General features: G+C 38.2%; 1 protein-coding gene across 1 annotated transcript in view; it reads right to left on the bottom strand.

Annotated features, from left to right (window-relative positions):
- Positions 1-24,266, bottom strand: part of LOC115353343 (mitochondrial intermediate peptidase) — a 78,623-nt gene that overhangs the window by 26,609 nt on the left and 27,748 nt on the right. The window contains exons 11-16 of the mRNA XM_030042620.2: positions 18,473-18,626; positions 17,440-17,517; positions 15,614-15,818; positions 11,923-12,032; positions 5,107-5,181; positions 712-831 (exon numbers count right to left, since the gene is read on the bottom strand). Coding sequence (XP_029898480.1) covers positions 712-831; positions 5,107-5,181; positions 11,923-12,032; positions 15,614-15,818; positions 17,440-17,517; positions 18,473-18,626 — 742 coding nt within the window. The remainder of the gene's footprint in view (positions 1-711; positions 832-5,106; positions 5,182-11,922; positions 12,033-15,613; positions 15,819-17,439; positions 17,518-18,472; positions 18,627-24,266) is intronic.

Below are 24,266 nucleotides of genomic sequence, written 5' to 3'. Positions count from 1 at the left end.
CATTTCCTGAGAAGCAGAAAGCACAGAAAGGATCTGGGTATTCTGACCAAAGTGTCAAACAGTGATTCAGGCCATGCTCTGGCTGGCAATTCAGCTCCAGCCAGCCCAGGAAATCCCATGACTATCATCTATGCAAACCGCACCTTTGGATGTCACATGAAGTACAGAATAAATGCACGATTAAGTCATGATGAAGATCAAAATTACATAGCTCAGTAGAACTCAAGGCTTCAACACTTTCAGATACCACATGAAAGGATAAGTAAGTGATGTGCCAACGGTCACAGCAGTACAGTGAGAAAAACACACTTCCAAGTCCTACTTCACACTGACTTGCTCTCACATGCCAACACTGACAGTATACAAACACCAACATGCAGCACAATGTTTTGTTGCCTTTTACAAACAGTCCTTTGCAAAGCTAGAATAAACCCTCTTTCCAATGTATTGTTTCCAATGCCTTCCTTAATAAGAAAATAAAAGAAAAAGTAATCAAGTTCAGCATGACAGGACTACACCTGTACAAAAACAGGTACCTTAATTAAATTTTTATTTTTAGCTGAAAATTTCTAACACCCTACTCTCTGAATAAAGTGGCTGAAAGAAAGAAAATTCTTTCAACGTAACAATACAACAATAAGCATGTGAGTGTGCAGTGCAAGGGGCAGGGAGAAATAGGGGTATTAATACAGTCATTATGTTTCTACTCACTGTATTAGGTACATATGGCAATCCGTAAACTTTCTCCTGTGTTTCCTTTAAAATTTCTGTGGTTGACTTTTTTAAAGGATGTTTCCCATGGTAGATTTGGTCCAAGGCAGCATAAAATACCTGAAGAGAGAAAACACATGTTTGTGTTTGGCACATGGCATTGGCATTTGACAACCAAAAAAGACAAATAGAAAAGAACAGGAGAGAATAGGGAGAGGGAAGAGTTTAAATATATATGGTTTTGTAAATCTTCTATTTTTAGTAAAACATACAAGGAGAGAAACAGGTTTTTGGAGCACACCAACCACTACCATCATGACCTATCATAAATCTGTCTTTAGGTCACTGGGAGCACTGGCAGTACTAAATCACCTGCATTTTTAAATAAAATTAAGATCTGTCCCTAAAGCCCTCCAGCAATTCCCCTTTTAAAAAAGAGTATTTTTAAATAGATTTAATAAAAAGACTTAAAGTTATTTGAGTGGAAACAGCAAAATAAGGTATTCACAATGCCTTTGCTCGTACTTTTCATCCTCAGAGCTGGTCTCTAGAATCCCAGTTCATTTTTTAACAAAGTTTAACAAAAGCTACAGCATTTGTGGTAGCAAGGGTGACTGAGAATATGACCAACAGTAAGTACCATGAATAGATCTGAAAATTACCTGATGTAACAGTCCTAGAAAACTCACTTTCTCCTGCTACCCTAGGCCTTTGTGACTCTGCAGGAGTCATTTCACACCAACTTTCCTCTCCTCTCCAAAAAACCGAAACCAAACATGAGGAACTTCAGCATCTGACAACAGACTTTAGCACCCTGCTTCAGCCCAGCCTTGATTCTCTTTCTTCTATCTCCCAGCTTTGTTACGGCCTGTTTGAAGCTGCTCCTCAGTGTTCCTCACAAGATGGAGCAGACCGCACTGCAGTGGACCTTCTTCTAAAGTAAAATTTGGAGTCGAGTAGTTTGTGGTCAGGGCAACCGTCAGCTGAGCAAAAGCTCAGCTCACAGGTAGGCAGTGGGGAAATGTCAGCTGAAGGCCAGTGAAATGGACTGCCTAAAGAACAACGTGGTGACAGGGAAATGAGTCACTGAAGCCAGCTATAAGCTTTCCCCTGATCTTGGCACATGTAAAGCGTGGGAAGAAAGCTATGAGCCAAGCCACCTGGACAGCATAGTTTAAAAAAAAAAATCCATCCTTGAAAATAAACTTGGATTAACCTTATAGCCATAAGCATTCCTATCTACAAACCACAGTTCTTTGTGTTTACACAGGCCTTTGAAATGGGAAAGGGAGACACATCCCAGGACCACAGGATTTTAGGTGATACTGCTGAGGAGCATGCTAACACTTAATATTAAGCAGTAGCTAGAAGATGATTTCTAATTTCAGTAAAACAAACACATTTCCCAAAAGACCCAGAAATATAAAAAGGCCATCAAATAGTTATCTATCTTCATACTATCTCTCCGTTTTGCACTGACATTGATATTTGTTTCACTTGATTCCACTTATTTCTAGCCCCTTGCCTGCTTAATAGCATTAATATGTAAACAGTTATGCATTTTCCAGTGAATTACTACTGTCTGAAAGACTCTGGGACTCAATCTGCATGGCAAAAGCCTCATGAGAAGATGCATGGATTCTCCTATCTGTCCTCTTGAGTACCTGATTACATGAGCTGAAAGAAAATGCAGAGGTATTATAGTTATGATGAAAAAACAGCATTATTTCTTATTTTCACATGGCAATAGACTTATTTAGTGAACAGACCACAGAAAAACCTTTAGGCATTTTCCCCACTGCTGGAAAATTTGTAAGCATTTTTCTTTCTTTTAAAGGTCAAATAAGGCTTACATAGCACCTAGTTGTCAATTTAGAATATACTCTTTGCAAAGTCTTCAGGAAAGGTATTAGAGTCATCATTCACAGTTTTTTTTCAGGTGTATACATTAGTAGTACATACATATTTTGGCATCTGCAGAATGAAATACATGCTTTTCTTCAAGGAATTATTATACTTTTAAATCTGCATGAGTAACAATACACATTTGTACAAAAGGAATGTATGAACTTTGTATTTGCCATGCAGTCAACTTCTCTGGGATGTTTTTTCTGAATTAATGAACAGAATGGCTCTGCCAGTCTGTCTCTGGAATGAGCGCATACTTCTGCGGGTATTACATTTGGAATCTCCAGAAACATGGTACTGAAAGCAGGAAATGAATAATACTATTCAGTGTGGCATTGTGGTCATTTGGCATGGATTGAGACTGGTTGACCATTAGTTACACAAGAGTAATTTGAGGGCAAGCAGCCTGCTTAATCACTGCATCGTTGCCAGCACCAGTCAATCCTTAGGCGCCCGCAGGAATTTGAGCCCACCAGAAGTGGGTGTTCTCTCCCCAGTTCTAAAGCTATGGGGTCTGGAGTCACTCCGGGACAAACCCTACAGAGATCCCAGGAGCAGCTGAGGGCCAACAGCAGCAGGGGGATTGCACAGCCCATCCTGTGGGACCGATGCAATGACCCCTCCTTGACTTACTTCTGGAGCACACCATCTTTCCTGCCACAGGACAGGGAGGCCATGTGTCTTGTTAATATATCTGTGACTTAAAGTATTCTTGGTATCCAAGCCCATTCAGCCCCCCCCCACTGTCAATTTGGTCTCAAACCTTGACAAGATTATAGCAAATACATATTAAAAGTTGAAAGGAAATCTGTCAGATCTTTGTACAGCTGTTATGGACACACCAGAAAAGAATGGGTGCATGTGAAAGCACTTGATCATCACTTTGGTGGTTAGTAGTCTGTACATTGACAAGTTATTCTGTGTTGGTGAACTTCATGAACAGAGGCCCACCACTAAGCATTTTCAGTATATTGAAATTTTATTTCAATCCAGAATTGGTTTTTTCCCCCGAAAACCCCTCCTATATGAATTAATTATATTCTTGCCCACATTCCTTCTGGATTCTCAGCTATCTCTATATGAGAACCTTTCAGAGACAGGAGTGTGCATTTCAAAATCAGACCTGCAGCAAGGGTGCAGTTATTTTCATGTCACAGAGATACAACCACAGGTAGCACCCTGTTGTTCACACTGGCACAGCCAACACTGGCCACCGACGGCCAGCACTGCACTGAAAGCATAATTCAAAATTGCATTAAGTTTAACCAATGAAAAATGTATGTATACACTGAAAACAGTGTTAAGTCTGGTTTTGATTAGTGTAACTGACATGTATACATTTACAGGTCCACACTCCAGCATTCTGATTAGTTTTAAATCACTATAAATAACTGCACAGAGCAAACTGCAAATATTTAACCAAGTTTTTCTTTTAAATCAACTTCAGTTAACCAGTGCAACTCATGTTTGTAGACAGGGTTGCAATCATTTGGGCACTTTTCAAAGTGAAGAATTACAAAGACCTGATCTTTAAATTTGTTTCCTTCCCCATCTCAAAAATAATGACTACCCTTTATTAAGGTACTAGCAGAGTTATCTCACCTAAACACTAGACCAACTGTAGGAAGAAAAATTATATGCTTCTGGCTTAAGGCAAAACAAAGAAGAAAACAAAATCACAAAAATCATACAGCAGAAGCTTGTAGCATACTAAATGCAGCCAAACTCTCACTGTAAAAAAACTTGGCTGGATACTAATGCTACTGTTCACATCTGAGAACTGCTATTGCAGGACCGAAAAAAACTAAACACCCATTTTAGACAGAACCCTAATTTCCTTTAGTTCCTTTGAACAAAAGCAACGCTGATAGTTTGTTTATGGGAATGACTGATCAATCACATCTACCGACAGAAAATAAAGGTTTATGGATTTAATTACTGCTCCTAACACAGTGAGAGAGAAGTCTTACAGCCTTATAGCTCAGCCACCAATTTTGATGGCAGTTAGAAGCTGCCACTTTCATACTGAAGCTGAAGAAGACAAGGAGCTCAAATCACATTCTAGTAAATAAATGAGCTGGTTTGATTTTACTAAGGTGGCCTGTAACTCTCAGTCTTGCTACACTTTAATGATCCAAAGGTACACAATACTTCCTCTACTGAAAGTTCTCCTTAAATCATTCCGTTAATTTAAGAACTCGGTCTTAAACCACATTTGCGAATTCTGATAATCCAACCATTTTCAAAAGCTGTGGTTTTCATGATATTTTCATGCAGATTTAGACATTTAGCTTTAAGCAGACAGCACAGAATACATTCACAAACACAAACACAAAAATTAATATAAAAATGAATTATTTTTCACTGATTTGCATATAGTTAGATAATGTGTCTACATTAAAATAAAAATTTGGTAAACTTTTAAGAATTAAAATATGTTCTGTAAGTTCTGGATAGAAAGTAGATACTAGAATGCAAAGAACATACCTGGAGTTGCATATCAGCTGCAGCACACACCTTTTTGGACTCACATAGTCTTGACACCATGTTTTTTGGTAGTGGCTTGAATTAAGAAAAAAAAAAAAAAAGTCAGAACATATTTAGAATTGATGTATATTTGTAAATAGTATGCTTACTAATAGAAAAGGCTGAAGATGAAAAAAAAGAGACTGCTGGTGGTAATAAAAATATGTTTGAAGTGCTTTGCATTGAGGAAGGAAATCTCATTTGCTAAACAAAGCATTAAACTGGCAATTAAGGTATCAGCAGTAATTTATATAGTAATCAAGAAATCACTGTCTCTGGGTATTGGTTTTTCTATAAATTGATCCTATGTTCCCTTATATGTCTGTTAAAAATATTATGACCATCTTTAGAGATAAAGAACAGATGGGACAGTTAAAGTCCTCCAGGTCACCCTGATTAATCTTCAAAAGCAGATATTATAATAGATTCTCCTGTTGATCTTTGAGCATAGTTCATTTAAATTTACATGGAGGCCCACATAACTCCCATCGAGCTGGTGGGGTTTTCATAACTTCAGCTGGGACAGCATCAGGCCTTCTACCCTAACCCACATAAATGTTTGGTCATACTGCACAGTAAATATCTACCCTTTGAATTTTTAACAAGTTGAATTTATTCCACATCTATGGCAATAAAATTATCCATGCCACCACAGGCTGAAAGTCATTAAGCAAACCCTTTTTGACTTTCTATCCAGACATCTACAGGTACATCCAAAGACTTTTTAATGCCAGATTTTAAAAAATATCTGTATATGAATGCTTGACCTTACACTTCTGCTGCTTCCCGAAGCTTTTCAATAGATGTTTTTCTTAGTAAGCATATTCTTTTTTTTTGCTAGCAGTTCTGTTAACCAAACGTATTAAATATGGTTAAAATAACTAAGTTCTTGCTAAAATATTAAGAAAGTTACTGCATGTTGTACAATGTAGTACAGATGTTTGGTATTACACTGAACTCTAAAAGCATACCTACACTTTTACAGTGTGTTGAAGTGTTTAAAAAATAACACATGAAAGTCTACAGATTCTGATGGCAGAGACATATGTTTAGATTCTGTGCAAATGATATGACTTCAAGGCAAACAACGTTAATGTTCACAGAATAAAAATCCAACTCCAGAAAAGTTACACATAAGTGAGGAAAATGTTATCAATTAACTCTGTGGAATCTGGAAGTTAAAGCAGATAAGAAAAACTCTCAAGTTGCACAGCTGTTTTATGCAGTAGCTTGACAAGGCTTGTAACCTCTTCTCCAAGACAAATGTTAGCTGGGTCAAGAATGGGATAGAACAACATCCACTATTTTGCCCGTCAGAAATGTGCACAGCTGTTAAATTTCAACACAGAAAAATGAACCAATGAACATGAAGTCTGTTCTACAGCATATCCTTGTTAGGCCAGTATTTACCCTTCCCAAATACAAAAATTCTGTTTCAAATTACATGATGATTTTGGACTACTAGAGTCAGAATAAATGGGCAGTTATCCATAGTAATAAAGATGTTAGTAGCTGACTAACTTGGGGTTCCACGCTGAATTTAGTATTGTTCAAAATACTACATAATTATGTAGAAAAGTTATTAAGGCAAGAAGCAAAGTAGAAAAAAATTACAAATGGTAAGACGTATTTTGGTTGGACAATTTTTCTCCTGGCTCTATGAATATCTCATCTTATCCTCTTACACAGAGGGAGGCATGCACTTCAATGACTTTTCGTCCTGGAACTAAATAACATATGGGTTTGCAATAACACAGTTTCAGTCGTCGTGCAAGAAACTCTTGTGTAAGGAAACCTATAGAATTTTGAACAGATTTTGTTATTAAGCACCAAACGTATCAGCAAGTTTTGGCAGCTTTTTTGGAGGTTTTCATTTCCTAGTGAAGTAGTGCAGTATGGAATTAAACAAAACTGATTTCTTCCAGGGGCACCTGTATTTTGGATACAGTAATGTCTGAGAAAACTGGATGGCAATTCTTAAACTGTAATTTGTCAGTGTTAAAAAAGCTGAACATCCAAAAGCTTGGCAACAGCAAATATGTATATTTTACACAGTTATAATTTAAGAGTGTTAAAGCCAAGAGCACTGCTACCAGTAAGGTCAAGCCAGCTCTTTCAACATAATGGATTTACAATTTTATATTTCAGCTCTATTAAATGATGGTAAGAGGAAGTTAAGAACACAGGCTTTGAGCTAGTACACAAAATAAATAGAACAAAAGGCACTTAAGACTTTTCTAATTGGCATTTTGGTAAACCACAGTCCCACATATCTTCAACTGAATTGGGAAATCCAAGTTTGCAGTTCACTGGGGCGCTGAGCAGCAAGGTTCGGCGATGCGGACAGACTTTGTACATTCCCTGGGGCAGTTGGTCACATCCAGCCCTGCTCAAGAAACAACTGAAGCAGGTCTAATTCTCAGTTCAGAGCTAAGCATTTCTTACAGACTCTTCACCCAAGAGAGCCTTGCCTTCTTTTGACTGTACTGCCAATAGCTGACCTCAAGCCAGAGAAGACTGCTGAACATGTAGCCTCTGCATTCACCCGCTTCTTCCTCATGTTCTGCTACAAGTATCTACCCTATTCTAAATCAAAGTCCTGAGGGAAGACACAGAATGATCATTAATAATGTACTAAAATCTCTTTGCACAGGAAATGGCTTAGCACCACCTTCTAGAGACCAAGTAAAATGTAGGTAATACCAAGAGCTTCCAAGAAAATATTTTTAGCTTTTTTGCAGCCATATGCTGCAAAACAACGTACATCTAACCTGCCCTGAAGATCTAGCTTTACTGTTTAAGCAGATTAAAATCAACAGGAAATTACAAATCATTCTTATGACAATACCTATTGACAAAAAGGCACAGGAAAAAGACATAAGCCTTCTTTCATTTAAATCTATCAGTGCTACTGATCTGGCTCAAAGATTGTGTTGTGATCATAACTCACAAGCCAAGCAGAATCTGGGACCAGAAAAACATTGCAAAAATTAGGTTAAATTCAAAGAATGCTAAAAAGGAGATCACTTATTTTTCCCAAAGCACCTTTGGGATTTTAAAATTTAAGACTTCAGGGAACTAAAATTAGGCTCCAGAGAGTTTTTCAAAGATTACCACTCCTCTCCAAAATTTGTTTCTGTGAATGTCAGGCATACAGATATGCTGAGGTCTCGAATGTATAAGGAAGATGTACTGTTTCAGGCAATAGAAACTATTTCTCCTTGCTCCATTACGATCTCATACAGCCCCTTAATAAGCAGCTGAGTGAAGGAAAAAAAGCATCAGCATGATTATTTTACTTGTCCTAGAAGATGAGCTCTCCGATAAAACCAGAATCAAACTGTCATCCTCCTTCTAAAAGAAAGACTTCACAGAGCTTTGGTTAAAACTATGGTAATTGAATAATCATTCCATTTTTTAAATTTAAACACTACATGCTTTACTTTGGGTTCCACTTTTCCATCCTTCTATATTAAGTAACTTTAAGATACTGGCATGAATTTTTCAACATGTTTGCCATGGTGGCTAAAAGAATAGAATTCCCTGTGTCCCCAAGCACACTTAACTCCTTACTGCTGCGTAGTAACTGCAACACATTATGACTGTTTACTATCTGTGGGCTTATTCTTGTAATCATGCTAATACAATACTGCCTTTGAAATTCCATCTCTGTGAAAAATGAAGTCAGTTCAAATTTGAACAGCTGAAATACCGGCCTTTGTTCCAGAGAGCCTCCAAAGACACACAAGCTTAAAATGATTTAGCTCGACAGACCTACCACATATCTGTGCACTTAACAAACGAAATTAAACAAACAAATACAGTGATACAGAATGGTACGCATGCACCAGATTGTCTGCTTAAGCGCTGTTACAGCCTCATTTTGGTACTTCATGAGCTTACCCAAGTAATTCAACTTTAGTAACTAATTAACACAGTTCTCTCTATTCCTTTTTTTTTTTTCCTCAAGGATTTTCTGGTTTGAGTTATCTTTAAGATGAAAGTAAAACTAGGCTTGCTACTTTCTTGGAACAAATATTTTTGTGCTGGCCAGTTTTTTTGAACTAAATTCACAAGACTTCTCCTTTTGCCAGAAGAGCTTGCAAGACTTTTCACTCCTCAGTACTCAACAGCACAACCATCCAAAATGCACAGAAAGCAGAGACAAGCTTTCTATAAACTTCAAGATATTTTGGACCAGATCCTCATGATCCACGTCTATATGAATAATGCATTCTCATCTTTGAAAGCCTGCCCACCAAATCTTTTTTCTGCAAAGCTACAAAAAACCAGTTTTCAACAGTTCATGTTTTAACAATCAAAACACCACCTCTTTCCCCTCCTCTTCCCATAAGCCTAAGCACTGATCCTAAGTGAGGATCCTCAGGACCAGTCCTTCTACAATTGGCTTTTATGGCAAGGGCAATCATAAGCTGAGACTACGCTACCAAGTTTTTCTGACGTAATTATGTTCAGTAGGAGTGTTAAAAATGACACCATATGAAATTTATGTGCAAAACTTATAGCATAGATGTAGCAATGCCAAAAGAAGGATGCTTTGTCAAATTATCTGCACTGCCTCCTCCACAAGCTAGGTCAGTAAAAGAACCCTCCTTCTGTCGACATCTGGCAGAGCGCTATGTTGGTGTAGTTGTTGCAGGAAAGATCCTTCTCGCACAGAAAAGCTCAGTCTCTCTATTCATAAGAAGAAACTTAATGGAAGTTCTCATATGGAACAACATTTGGATGAAACGGTTTTACAGATTTCACATTTTAGCTGTTTCACCCACCTTCCTTACTTCCCCTTGAGAAGGGCACAAAGTGGACTCATTTTTCTTCCAAATAACTAAAACACTGGAGACAAAAATGTTGATTCTAACTTCTATTTGCACACCAAAAAAATTAGTCAGGGAACAAGCACAGAAAATAAGCCCCAGAAGGATTTTTGTGAAGTTGTAAGTGTAAGAGAGCTGGGATTTTCTATTCAAGCTACTTCGTAACTTACACACAACAGATAAAAGTAATTGCTGTAACAATCAACTAAATTTCAAGAACCAAAAAGATGACTTCAATCTATTTGCATTTAAATGACAGATACAGAAATCTGATATCAGATTCCTAAAACTAGCTTAGTTGAACCAAAATAAGCAAAAGCAGATTTATATATGTTGGATAATGGCTTAAAAACACATTCTAAATTTTAAAAAAAGCAATTAAAAGGAAGCAGTCTAAAGCCCTCAAAAGCCACACAGCAGTTTCAGGCTCTTTTTCTCATCTTCCAGTATAATCCATTCTTGCCCCCTTCAGGACTGAATTTCTACATTAAACCTCTCTCAATTGCTCTCTGAAAGGGCAAGATTTCACCACCAATAAACAGAAGTTTATGGAAATGCCAAATGGGACACGGCATCTGGTTCTTAGCTTTTGCACTGCAACTAAACATGGTTTAGATTTGTTAAGCCATTTTGAAAATACAAAGCCATAAATAATGTTCCACAAATCTCTTTCAGATGTTTTAGTCAAGCTCATTCTCTGAACTCATATGCAATCAGATTAACTCCACTATGTTTAAACACTACATGAACTTTATAGAGAACACTAGAAAGCAGTATTTCGGTATGTGGACTCAAACATATAAGTGATGAACACTCCTGAATCAAGTACTTTTAACTCCCAGGTTTCAAGGAGACTTTCTCAGTGCAATCAATTCTGCAGAAATGATTGCTCTGTTAAAAAAAGAAAGGCAAGCAGATTTACAGAGCAAATTTCTCAGACTACCTATTAAAATAGAAGTTAAAGTACCTATTAAAATAGAAGTTAAGCAACATATTTTTCTAACTATTCAAAGGAGGCAAACATAATTCCCCTTTCATAATACTGAAATACACTGAATGCTTAGTATTGGATAAAAAGCTTCAAGGAAGTGTAACACTACACAACTTAAGAGGCTTTCTTGGTTTTGCATTGATGGGTAGTCTATTCTTCAACCATCACATTTGAGTAGACTGAAACCTGCCTCAATTAAAAGCACTAGAAAAAGACCTTTGGTTATTGTTTACCAGTTTGTATTTTTTAAATAGCTGTACAAATATAAATCATGTTCTGCTGCCATGCGTTAAAGCGACCACCAAAAGTCACCTTGTTCCAAAGAGCACTGTTTTCTAAATTTCCCATAGAAAGTAGATCCTTGCAGTAGACTGGCATAGAATAGCTTATGTAAAAAAGGAATCAGAGTTTTAATGCAGTACACTTTTCATCACAAAATATTTCAATCGCTACCCTACACTGTGCTAAAAATGGGAATTTTTAAACACTGCAGATCATTTCCATTTATTTCCATGACTTGGTACCTGAGCTTTATTTTAAGACAGACTTTAGACAGTTCAATGATGAATCACTATTTTTGTCATAACTTACCTGTAATTAAATTAAAACATTCCACATAACTTGATTCACACAGACGTTGTTCACGTACTACACTAAATTCGTGTAGTGTAGAAACTACACAACCTTTGTAGGAAAAAAGGTTGAAAGTTTTAAATATGTAACTGGAACCTTGGATATAAGGATCTGGTATTCTTTCACAGATTACATTTATCTTTTCTGCAATGAGAATATTAACATTTTTTTCTGAATAAATGAAATTATACTATTAAAATAATTTATATCCATTGTTTCTACTTTAAACATTATTAACAAATAACACATGAAAATATTATTCCTTTCCTGAATACATTTATTCCTATTTTCAATATTTTACACATTAGTTTTCCCTACCTGTCCTGTTTTATAATGCCTTGCAAACTGGTTAACCACCCGATAATCATTTGCAAAGTACTCCATCAGAATTGAGGGAACTTCAGCAAAATCAGTAGGACATCTGGTTCCTAGAGGTAGAATAATTGTACGCATTAGCATTTGCTATTTTCATTAACACAAATAGTTAACTCTTCCCAAAAGGTTTTGAAACTTTCAGTTTGGACTTTTGGTGAACTTTAATGTTCTTTCGTTTATTAAGTCAATATTTTATTTCCTTAGCATTATTGTACATATTGCCAGAAAAGCTTCATTATAATCCTACACATTTTACTATAAATCACAAAGTAAAACAAAATATTTGAACAGCTGGGTGAGGCACCTTATAAAGCTCTGGATCACACCCTTTTTAAACTAAACCAGACTGCAGCCAAACTGGCCCTACATGAAACACCAAATCTATTTAAGTGTCCTAAACCTAAATCAAACTACAATGTAAATAAAACTCTGCCTTAATCCCATTCACAGTTAAAATTTTTAGCTTCCATCTGTTTGCTGAGCTTACTTATGCTTTATATTAACCTCGCTTTATAATACCAAGTCATTCATCCAAGGAACACTCCTGCTAAGTTCTAAGTAAGTGCAATGAGGTAATAGCTTAGCAGTTAGTATTTTCAAAAAGCACTTTCCCAAAAACCTTATTTACTCTAATCTTTATCAGCATCTTACATAACGGAAGTTACTAAGAAGTATATCACATCACCAGATCAAAGCTGCATTTCTATTTCTATATTAAAGTTAGGGATGTACAAAGTTGTTGCTTTAATAATGGACCCACCAGGTCATCACCTCTACCTCTGTCTGCTACAGACAACGTCAACATTCAAAACTAGTCTTAAATGTAAGTACAGTTTTTGCTTCAACTATTCTTTCTTGAACTGTATTTTTAAAAATCACTCCTTTGTTCTTTACAAATCTTTCTCTAATTTTTAATCTGAATTCATAATCTGTTTATATTCAGTGTTTTCAGACCAATACTGCTCTTTAGTGTGAACAGCGTTCCCCACAGTTTTTTACCCCGTAAATTGAGAGAAACTATATTGTCTCTCAGCCATCATTATCCGAAGGCAAAGTCTGAAAGACTACCCCTTGTAGCCCTTCCCTGCACCTGCTTCAGTTTGAATTCACCTTCAGACCAGAGACACAAAACCATGCCCAAACATTGCATGAGGTGTCACCAGTATCTTCTTAATCATTCTAATACTTATTGCTGTTAGATACACCTCTCATTTAATTTCAGATCACATTCGCCCCTTTCAGACACATTAGCTATTTGTAGTTCTGCATTAACACATAAAACTGTTCTTCTGTTCCTCCACCACTGCTGAAATATCCATTTGATAGCATAAACTCTCTTTGTACTCTTTAAATGCATGATCTGCACTGTGTAGTTCTGAATTGCATTTTACTTCTAACACTGCAGTATCCAGTCATTCAGTTCTTATACAATACCCCAATCCTTCTTTTGTGCCATCACATTTCATTAGTAGAGTCTTTTTTTCTTGTTGTTTGAAAATAATTTTTAAAAAGCCTAAAACAAGGCAGGTCCAAAGAAAAATGCCTGCAGAACTACACTGACGTTCCCCTAGCCATTTATGCTTTCTCAGTGCTCCTTAATAAAGCAACAGAATTATTTTAATAACCATTAAAGAGACTCCTGAAAAATTACATCATCTTAAAGTCAGAAACGTAAAAGGTTGGGCAGTTACCTGGGATAAGTTAGTCCTCCTGTAAAACAAATGTAGGCGTTCTCTACTGCATGATAAACTAAAATGGAATACCAGCTAGGTTTTTAAAAATCTTATACACACACTTATACATTAATCAATAAATGCATATAATAAAATGACATATTAACTTAAAAAGAAGCACATCTTAAGTCAAAACCGTACAGTATTATACAATTTTTCGGCCCATTAGCAGCAGAACGGGTTTCTGAATATTTGGGAATGTTATTAAGAAAAGGGAGGCACAGAGAGTAGGAAAGATGCCAAATACTCAGTGCATCTCAACTAGAATGTCGAACTTTTTGTTCTCATGATAGCCTGTAGTCATCTTGTTTCCACACTTCGCCACCCTAGTGTCTCATGAGAGCCGATGGCCCCTAACTGACATCCCTGGGATGAGCCATTTGATTGTCACACATTCCAAACCCTAAAAAAAAGGTCCTCTGCAGAAACAACGCCACTGACCTCCAATGCTGCTTTTGCAATGCTAGATCTGGAGTGAAATCCCCTGGGACACAGGCCTGCCTGGAGCTAAGGCAACGCTGAAACCATACACAGGGGCTCACAGAAAATCTGAGCCTCAAAATTAGCCATTTCCTGCCCCTTCAAGACTTTGACATGCAGATGCATACAATTCGCCACAAGAGGAGAACCCCACCAAAGCAGTTACTTTGGACATGTAAGTACACCTGGAGGTCAAGATGAGCAAGGCCATATGAGTGGAAATGGTGGGGGAGAGCAGTTAACCATCCCAAGGAATATACAGAGCTTATACTGAAAACAGCATATACAGTGTTCATATGTTTTAACAATGTCCAGTACTGACATACTTACAAACAGCTCAGTGTATTTTAATTTTAAGTGGAAGATTTAGGAACGAATAGTGTGTCACTGGGTGCAAAGTATCTGTTGATAACGCATAACTCTACCATGGCCTCCCCTGTGTATCATTAGCATAATAAAAAAATGGTAAACCATAAAAAAAATCCTTCAGACAAGGGAGCTACAATTTCGTCTGTTTGGTTGTAGGGTTTTTTAATAAGTAAATGTCTGCTACAAATGGGATTTCCAGCACACTATTATAGAAGAGGATATGCCCAGCTGTCCGCAGGTAAGAAAAGTAGCATGCCAAGCAGCTTTAGCCAGAACATGTCTTTGATCCATTTGCCGCAACTGCAGAAGGCCACAGCAGCCTGTGAGCTGTCAGCCAGTACACTCATTGCCACTGTTTGAGAAGAGGGACTAAATGAAAAAAGGCAATATTCCTTTTCTGTGCATCCACTAAGCTATGATTGCATATTCATTCATGTTCATTTACGTATGATAGAAAGACCTACCAGTTAAACTTGCTTGCAAATACAATACATTTTTAATTTATCAACTTTGCTTTAATCAGGATCAACTAGAAAAGGCCTGGCTTTACAGATTTTCCATATTGCCAGTGTCTGCTTTTTGCAAGAACTAATTTACTAATTTTCCTTCATTCAATTTCCTAAACCATTTCCAATCCAGGATTCATTGTGTTTTTACACTAGGTACAAGTTTAAGCTCAATTTATTTTCAATCCTCCAACTATTCCATTACTATAAACTCCATATAAGGCAAACTTGCAAGAGTGGATACCACCACTAGAACAATGATCAGCAGTACAGAAAGAAAAGATACAAATGCCTAATTCTTATTAGAAGAATATTCAAGTGTTGTTTGGTTGGGTTTTAGATAATATCTGGGGATCTGATATTGTATTTTCAAGTCAAAGTCGTAGAAGTATCAACATGACTCAACCGTTTCTGGTTCATCCTCTTTTTTTTTTTTTTTCTTGTTTTGGTTTTTTTTCTTTCTTTTTTTTTTTTAAAATCTACTCCCTTCTTCTAGAAATTAAACATTTAACTAAAACAAAATAATCACTATTCGAACTTTCTTACCAGTGACATGCTGGTACCGAGTTCTTCCCAGCATAGAATGCATAGCATGTCCCATTTCATGGAAGAGATTCTCCATCATGCCAGGACTTAGTAGCGTTGGTGCACCCCTGGTTGAATGGGGCAGGCTAAGCATAAGAACAACTACGGGCAGCTGGTACTCTCCATTTTCCTTTCGCCTGCCTCCACGAACTGTAAAGTGACAATCCTTTTCAAGATAAAAGCAAACATATGGACAGCCAATGTCATTGTATCAATGATATAAAACAATGGTAAAATTATTAAATTAAACTTAAACTATTAAATCAAACATAAACATACATATACTCAGTCACACAAGTTGAATTCAATGATCATTGACAGTGTTGTTCAATAGCAGCACAGTTTCTCCATTTTTATTATTTGCTTCATATTCATAAGGAAACTACCTTATTCCATAAAGAAAAGACTGTGTTGCTTTTAGAAAATAAAATTTAATTTTTTTTGTTTTAGAATTATCAAAACTTCTCAATTTTTCTAAAAAAATATCACTAGCACAAAGAAATTTACTGATGTGCTGTCATGGTTTAACCCCAGCCAGCAACCAAGCACCATGCAGCCACTTGCTCACTCCTCCCACCCAGTGGGATGGGGGAGAGAATCAAAAAAACGTAAAACTCATGGGCTGAGATAAGAACAGTTTAATAGAACAGAAAGGAAGAAAATAATAGTGATGATGACAATAATATAACAATAATAATAGTAAATAATTGGAATATACAAAACAAGTGATGCACAACGCAATTGCTCACACCTCGCTGACCAATGCCCAGTTAGTCCCCAAGCAGCAATCCGTCCACCCCAGACAAGTCCCCCCAGTTTATTAACTGGGCATGACGTCACATGGTATGGATATTCCTTTGGCCACTTTGGGTCAGCTGACCTGGCTGCATCCCCTCCCAACGTCTTGTGCCCCTCCAGCCTTCTTCCTGGCTGGGCATAAGAAGCTGAAAAATCCTTAACTTAGTATAAACACTGTTTAGTAACAACTAAAAACATCAGTGTGTTACCAACATTATTCTCATACTCAATCCAAAACATAACACTGTACCAGCTACTAGAAAGAAAATTAACTCTATCCCAGCTGAAACCAGGATATGTGCCAAATCCATAATTTATAGATTAAGTTCTCTCCTCGTTCTTCAGCAGTAACTACTTCGTAAAATATACTGCATAGCACTCCTAGTATATTGTGAAATATTAGCAAAACAGAGTAATATATTAAACTAATATAAATTTAAAATTTGTCCACTTACCACCTCACTAAAGGTGGTAATTTGCAGATACTTCTGCAGAGTGAAGTGTCTATTGTACTGCATCGTATAGTTAATATACTGGCACTAGGCAGCATGAGTGAGTGAGCCACAACAGTTGGAACCATCTACAGTTTTAAGTAGAATTTTGAATAAAAATTAGTTGTCATTATGAGCTTTCACCTTGAGAGAGTATTAAAATTTCATATTGGTTTTAGTTGTAAGTAGTAGGCCAGAAAATAGGTGTTTAAAAATCTACCATTTCTCTAAACAGAGTTCTACAACATTTCATAGTGTCTATCATTCTGTAGAACAGAGTCAGAGTTCAACCTATCAGGTGACATTTTTTAAATGAAAGGTTACTCACAAAAATATTTTACCTAAAACCACATTTGAAGTTACAGACTTTCCCTGTTTAAATTTAATTTATTTTAAATTGAGATAACTTTTACTAAACTTACATTGAACGCAAATGGCCCTAACGCTACAGTCATTACTCAAATAAAACCCAAACTGGAATCAGATCATAAATGTTACCTGATGTGGTTTATCAGGTCGCTGAAAGAAGTCACAATAGATGTATCCTAGCAAACCTTCAGTTTCATGAACAACAGCCTGAAGAAAAAAAAGGTATCATTTCCACAGTGAAAGTACTGATGTGTAAATTGAAGACATAATATTCTAATCCAAAGATTTATAATGAATAAATGACAAATAAACTGGGAATAATTAATGTAAAATCTGCTGGCAAATTTAATTGGAAAAAATATATATACAAGATTCACAACTTGTCCCTCAAACTACAGCCATTTCTGCATTTGACTCAAAAATAATTAGTCACAGATTAGTATTAAAAGTAACACTGTCTGTAGCCCCTAAATGACTTCTGAGAAGTCAACAGTAACAGAAGCTGATTTACAATGGAAATAAAAATAGAAAGAGTAAGGAGTAATTATAAATTGACCCACAGGATATAAAGAACAGCAGCTCTTGCTGGAGGTAGAAGAGCAGTGAAGAAGATCTGGCAGTGAATACATGGAGGGAAGACAACAGAGGAACCTGGGAACCTGATGAGTAAATTACTGCCCAAGTTTTTATTTCCACCCTCCCCTAAAAAGAGGGCACAAAAATAAAGACATAAAAACCAATCTCAAAGTAAAGATAACATACAGAATAAAAAAATGAGGCAAAGACACATGACTGCTAGAATATGCACCTACAGCATTCTAGTCATCTACAAATCCAAACAAAAAAACCTAGCGGAGCCCATTCAGAAGTACGGCTTGAAAGGTAGAACAATAATCTCCGAACAGAGAAACTGCTTCTGATTCAGGCACCCTTCACACAGAGACATACTATAAAGGTCATAAAATACCAAGCGTACAAAAGGCACTTAGAGAGAGTATAAAGCCCTTGAGGTCTAAATTCAACTAAAATTAGACAACTAGTGTGTGCTTTTGATAGGTACCCAAGTAATTTAAAAACAAAATCTGATTCGTGGCTCAGAGGAACACACCATCTGATCTAACTTCCCTTTGTCGTTTCAGATGCTGGGAACAAGAATACTTACCAATTTTCGAACATCTTCAGACCAAACCTCTCCTCTCTGTGTCTGTTCAGCATAAAGGGAGATTCCTAGGAGCTGACTGAACAAAGAGTTCAAACCTTCCATGCATGCCCCAAGAGAGAAAAATGGACAGTACAAGCCAGGATCAATGTTGTACCTAAGGAAACACAAGAATCCCAAACCAGTCAGTTAGTTGAGCTACATAAACTACAGCCTTCACCTCCAAGACAGAGGATGTGACAAAGTACACCAGATAAGCCTCAGGTGATTATTGAACATGCTTGGCTTTATTTTTCAAATAGTGAAACCAAGTCACAGACTAGTTATGGCACAGTGCTTCACAGTAACTCAGTTTTTCTTATATTCGAATTTGGATACCAAATTTAGCAGATGTTGACTATGATTTTCAGAGATGTGGCAAACATGTAGCTCAAACAGACTGTAGCAACACCATGAGTGGCCAGGCTGTGGCTTTTGATCCACAAGAGGCCACTGGCACTCAAGTGCCATTCCCATGCCAAAGCTGCACTGCGTGACTGATCAGAAAACGGAGCCAGCTTTGGCTGTGGTGTAAGCCAAATCCTCAGCTAGGGCAGGAAACCAACCAGTAAGCACTGCTGACTCTGCACTCTTGCCTTTTGCTGGAGTGATAGAAACACCCAGGATGACACAATCACCTCCCATGCATGAATCACACCTCAAGCTCCGAACCATGTGGAAAGTATCTTACAACTTTGAGCCACATAAAGATTTTAGTATGTGACATGGAGTTCAAACACGGCCAAGCTTCCCGAGCCTAATATCAAACAACCATGTTCACGACACTGTAGCACAGAAGACACATGTGGGGAGGAAGACAGCATGCATCTGCACCGACACACATAAACCGAGAATGAACAAAAAGCAATTATAGAAGTAGTTCAGAGAGGTATGCAGCCTATACTTGGGCTCAAAATTCCTGAGACTCTGACCCTAAAAAGCAAACAAACTACAAGTGTATCAAGCAAACAAATGCTTTGCAAACTTACACCTTCCACAAGCTGCTCAGGGCCACACAACTCTTTGGAGATGACAGCAAAATCAGAACTGGAATCTGCTAATAGTTGTGTGTGCATCCCGAATGGCAAAAATGTTCTTGCTCCCTCATTTCACATACAAAGTCCAAGGGTTAAGTTATCTATACCATTTTCTGTGGTCTCAGAGTAAAGACTGTTTCACTCTAGAGCATCACAATCTCTCCCTTCTATCTTCTTTCTTCTTTCATGCTCTTGTGCTTTTGCTTCTTAATGACATGGTAGCTAGTCACTGAAATTTAAACACGCATCAGCTACACTACAATAGCTGAACACCAAAGATGAGAGCCATGCTATGTTAAGGCCTATGATCAAAAGGCTTAGTTAGAGACCAGCTGTGAAAGAGTCAGCTAGCCCCTATCCACTTACCCACCCTTTCTTCCTTCACACACACACAAAAAAAAAAAAAAAAAAAAAAAAAAAAAAAGAACTCCACTGGGAATACTGCATTTGCCAATATGCTGCTTACAACTGCAGCTACAATCCACTACCCAGTCTCGCTGGATGGTGATGCACAGCAGGGTAGAGTTACTTCTCTAAGCCATGGCACTCATTCTTGAATATGTCAATGTATTTTGTTTATTTTTCTAGTATCCTTTATATTACCTTTATCACATACTCTAGTAGCATTTTGCAAATACCATAGCAACATGTCAAAAATACACATACTCTCAGTTACAGGATTTTGCTTATTTTCACGCTACAAATGCAAGAAGCTAAAGCCGATGTATTCCATTCTAATTTTAATTATACTATAACATAGAAAATAAAGCAGATTTTGCTTCTACTGTACTGACATAACTTCTTCAAGATGCGTAGCAACACTTAAATTCACACTCTGCATGCTGCAATACACATTCTCCTTCTTACTCAAAAAGCCTTTACACAAAAGAACAAAAATAAGCACGACATAAATCACTTTAGATCAAGTTAGATAAAAAGATTGGAAGCAAGTCTCTAAAAGAAAGCAGAAGAGATGAGTTAATTTTGATGTAATAAGCCACAGAAATTTGGAGTACAAAAGACACTGGTTTACACCCGGAGCCTCCCAGAAGTACAGAATTACAGTGTACGTGTTGAATATCCTCAGATTTTTAAGTTGGTAATTCCCAAGAACTGCAGCTCCGTCAACATTTGAACACTTTGGAAAGCTGTAGTAGGTAAATCTCAGATGTCTCCAGATTTTTATAGTATCACCCTGTGATCACTTTCTGCTCAGACTGTTACCATGAAAACTTAAATCCACCACTAATGGCTTCAGTCCTCCTGATTCTGCTCTGAAGCTTTCCCTGCCTACAGACTACAAGACCTGTTAAAATGATCCTTTTATTAAAAGGAGAAATAACACCTTTTCGCAGCAAGTCCTAACAACCTCCATAATAGTTTAGGACTGTTTTTTGTCACATCACTTTAAAATCTTATACCATCATCCTACACACTACTATGAATACTAAATTGAGTTTCCCATTTGTAATTCAAACAATTGCTTCTTTAACTAAGGACTGACTATAAATGAAAACTTCACTACAAAAGTACTGTCTCAATAGAAGTTTACTATAATGTGAAGCATGATTTCTCCGCGTACACCCCTCCAAGCTGCAAAACATGATTATCCTTATTTTTAAAATTACAACATTTCTTTCAAAATTAATTAAGAATGAAATAGTAGGTAATGATACTCTTCTTGTATAGCTAAAAAATTACATGGAAAAAAAAGACAAAGTTCTACACCACTTTTAGTCATAATTCAGCCTTGAGTTGAGTAGTAACCTAGAGCTCAATCTCCTCAGAGTCAATTCAGATGAGCAGCATTTACTAGTTCTGGCTCAGCCCCAATCCTGCTTGTCCGACACTAGTTTCTGCAGAGCCATTCAAATTTACTGTACCTTGGTTTAGGTTCCAGAAAGGTTTTAATCCAGGTGGAGCACAAGGCCCAGCTACCATACTACCTCAGAACCAGGGGAGTAATACAGACACACTAAAGTGGTTTCACATGGAGTTTGCACGAGGGCTCTTTACAGAGCTCATTTCAATCAGCCCTGCCAGATCTTCGCTGACCATGTGCAAAGCCCACCGAGTACCTTCACATCCTCCTCCCGCGACATCCAATATCATCCAGGGTTTCCCTGCCATTTCCTCCCTGTCAACTGGGAGAAGAGAGTTGATTGTATGATATATTTCAAGAAAGAACCCATATGATATAATACCACAAACACACACTTCAGTAAATCAAAATTCAACTCCACCAACAGCTCACAGTCATAGCAAACCATCAGATTTTCACAGTTGCAGGAAATTAAAACATATAACTCCTACAAGTGAGTTCAGTTGAAGGAAAAGAGGATACGAGAATGATAAGAAAGTCAAGAACAGCACCCTTGAAAACACTTCATGAAATTAAGCCACATTTCAAAAAGCACGTAGATGAGGTACCCCATAACATGGTTTAGTGGGCATGGATGATGGTCGGACTCGATGATCTTGAAGGTCTTTTCGAACCTAAATGATTCTATGATTCTATGATTTACACAGCAAGCAAGAAAAAAATCAAGAGAAGTGTGATGTCAAGAGACCAGACCGCTCAAAATTTTCTGAAGAGCAGAAATTTTTTCTGATGGACCAGCTAATCCTGGAAATGATTTCCAAGCACATGAAAGACAAGAAAGTCATCAGGAGTAGCCAGCATGGATTCACCAAGGGCAAGTCATGCTTGACCAACTTAATAAACTTCTATGGTGAAAAAAATGGCCTGGTGGACAAGGGGAGAGCAGTGCACATTATCTACCCAGACTTCAGTAGGGCCTTTGACACTGTCTCCGTAAGATCCTCACGGACAAGCTGTTGATATACGGGCTGGATAAGCAGACATGGAGGTGGACTGAAAACTGGCTGAATGGCTGGGCTCAGAGGGAGTTGATCAGTGGCGCAGAGTCTATTTGGAGGCCAGTGACTAGCGGTGTACCCCAGGGGTCAATACTGGGTCCAGTCCTGTTTAACATCTTCATTAATGACCCGGATGATGGCCAGTGTACCCTCAGCACATTTGCTGATGACACCAAATGCGGAGGAGTGGCTGATATGCAAGGGGGTCATGCTGCCATCCAGAGGGACCTTGACAGGCTAGAGAAATGGACTGACAGGAACCTCATGAAGTTCAATAAGAATTGCAAAGTCCTGCACCTGGGGTGGAACAACCCCAGGCACCAACACATGCTGGGGGCCACCCAGCAAGAAAGCAGCTTGGCAGAAAAGGACCTGGGGGTCCTGGTGGACACCAAGTTGAACATGAGCCAGCAATGGGCCCGTGCCGCAAAGAAGGTGAATGGCATCCTGGGCTGCATGAGGCAAAGTACTGCCAGCAGGTCGAGGGAGGTGATCCTTGCCCTCTGCTCAGCACTGGTGAGGCCACGCCTGGAGTGCCGTCTCCCGCACTGGGCTCCTCGGTACAAGAGAGACATGGACACACCGGAGAAAGTCCAACAAAGGCCCACTAAGATGGTGAAGGGACTGGAGCATCTCTCCTGTGACGAAAGGCTGAGAGAGCTGGGACTGTTCAGCCTAGAGAAGAGAAGGCTCAGGACGAGCTTATTAATGAGTAGAAATACCTGAAGGGGGGGTGCAAAGAGGACAGAGCCGGGCTCTCCTCAGCGGTGCCCAGTGACAGGACCAGCGGCAACGGGCACACACTGAAACACTGGAGGTTCCCTCTGAACATCAGGGAACACTTTTTCCCTGTGAGGGTGACCGAGCACTGGCACACGTTGCCCAGGGAGGTGGTGGAGTCTTCATCCTTGGAGGTGCTTAAAAGCCATCTGGACATGGTCCTGGGCAAGCAGCTCTAGATGTCCCTGCTTGAGCAGGGTGTTGGACCAGATGACCTCCAGAGGTCCCTTCCAACCTCAACCATTCTGTGTTCCGTGAAGAGGTCATATGGAACCTAGGACTAAGACCACACAGCTGCAGTACAAGATAGATTCCAGCTTTACCAGAGGAGGAAAATGTTTCATGCTAACTGCAAAAGATTACCACACTCAGTTAAGTACTGGATTAACATGTGTTTGCTGGGGGCGGAGGGCAAGAACTCTGAAACTACTTTATTTCATTTTGTTTCTGTCAACAATGCAGATACATACTAGCAGGAGAAAGCTGTGGTGTTTCTTCATGGAAAGAAGAGCTGACATTAACATATTACAGGGAGAAGATAAGTGCCTATTTCTTCCTTATTCTCAGCACTCCTTGAACATGTGCATTGTCCCCATGGACCTACCCCATGATGAAGAGGATGGGGAGAAGGTTTTCTGATAGGTATTTTGTAATACACTGTCACTATCCAAACGTAGGGGCGTGGGGTGGGAATCAGTCTGTAGTAGTTTTGTCTTTTGGAAAAGCACAATACTTATCCACTCACACATGAAAACAGCAGTAACAGACTATGCTGGCTTGAGGCACACTCCCCAGAGGAACTAGTCCCCTACCCCGGCTAATGTTTGAAGATGTCACAATCTGACATTTTGAGTACAATGAGGTCCTGATTAAACAACAACTTTAATAATAACTACACAAAGTTGAAGTCAGTCACTTCTGGTAGAACATTGTCAAACCTCTCCCACATTTAATGGAAGATGTGTGTTAATACTCCTCTTGCCAACAGAAAATTTAAAAAAGTTTTGAAAACCAACATTTTTTATATAGAACACACAAAAAAAAAAACCAAAACCCCAACG

Source organism: Aquila chrysaetos, chromosome 19 (genome assembly GCF_900496995.4).
Source record: "Aquila chrysaetos chrysaetos chromosome 19, bAquChr1.4, whole genome shotgun sequence".
In the NCBI taxonomy this organism is placed as follows: Eukaryota; Metazoa; Chordata; class Aves; order Accipitriformes; family Accipitridae; genus Aquila; species Aquila chrysaetos.
This window is presented reverse-complemented; position numbering and strand designations above follow the sequence as displayed.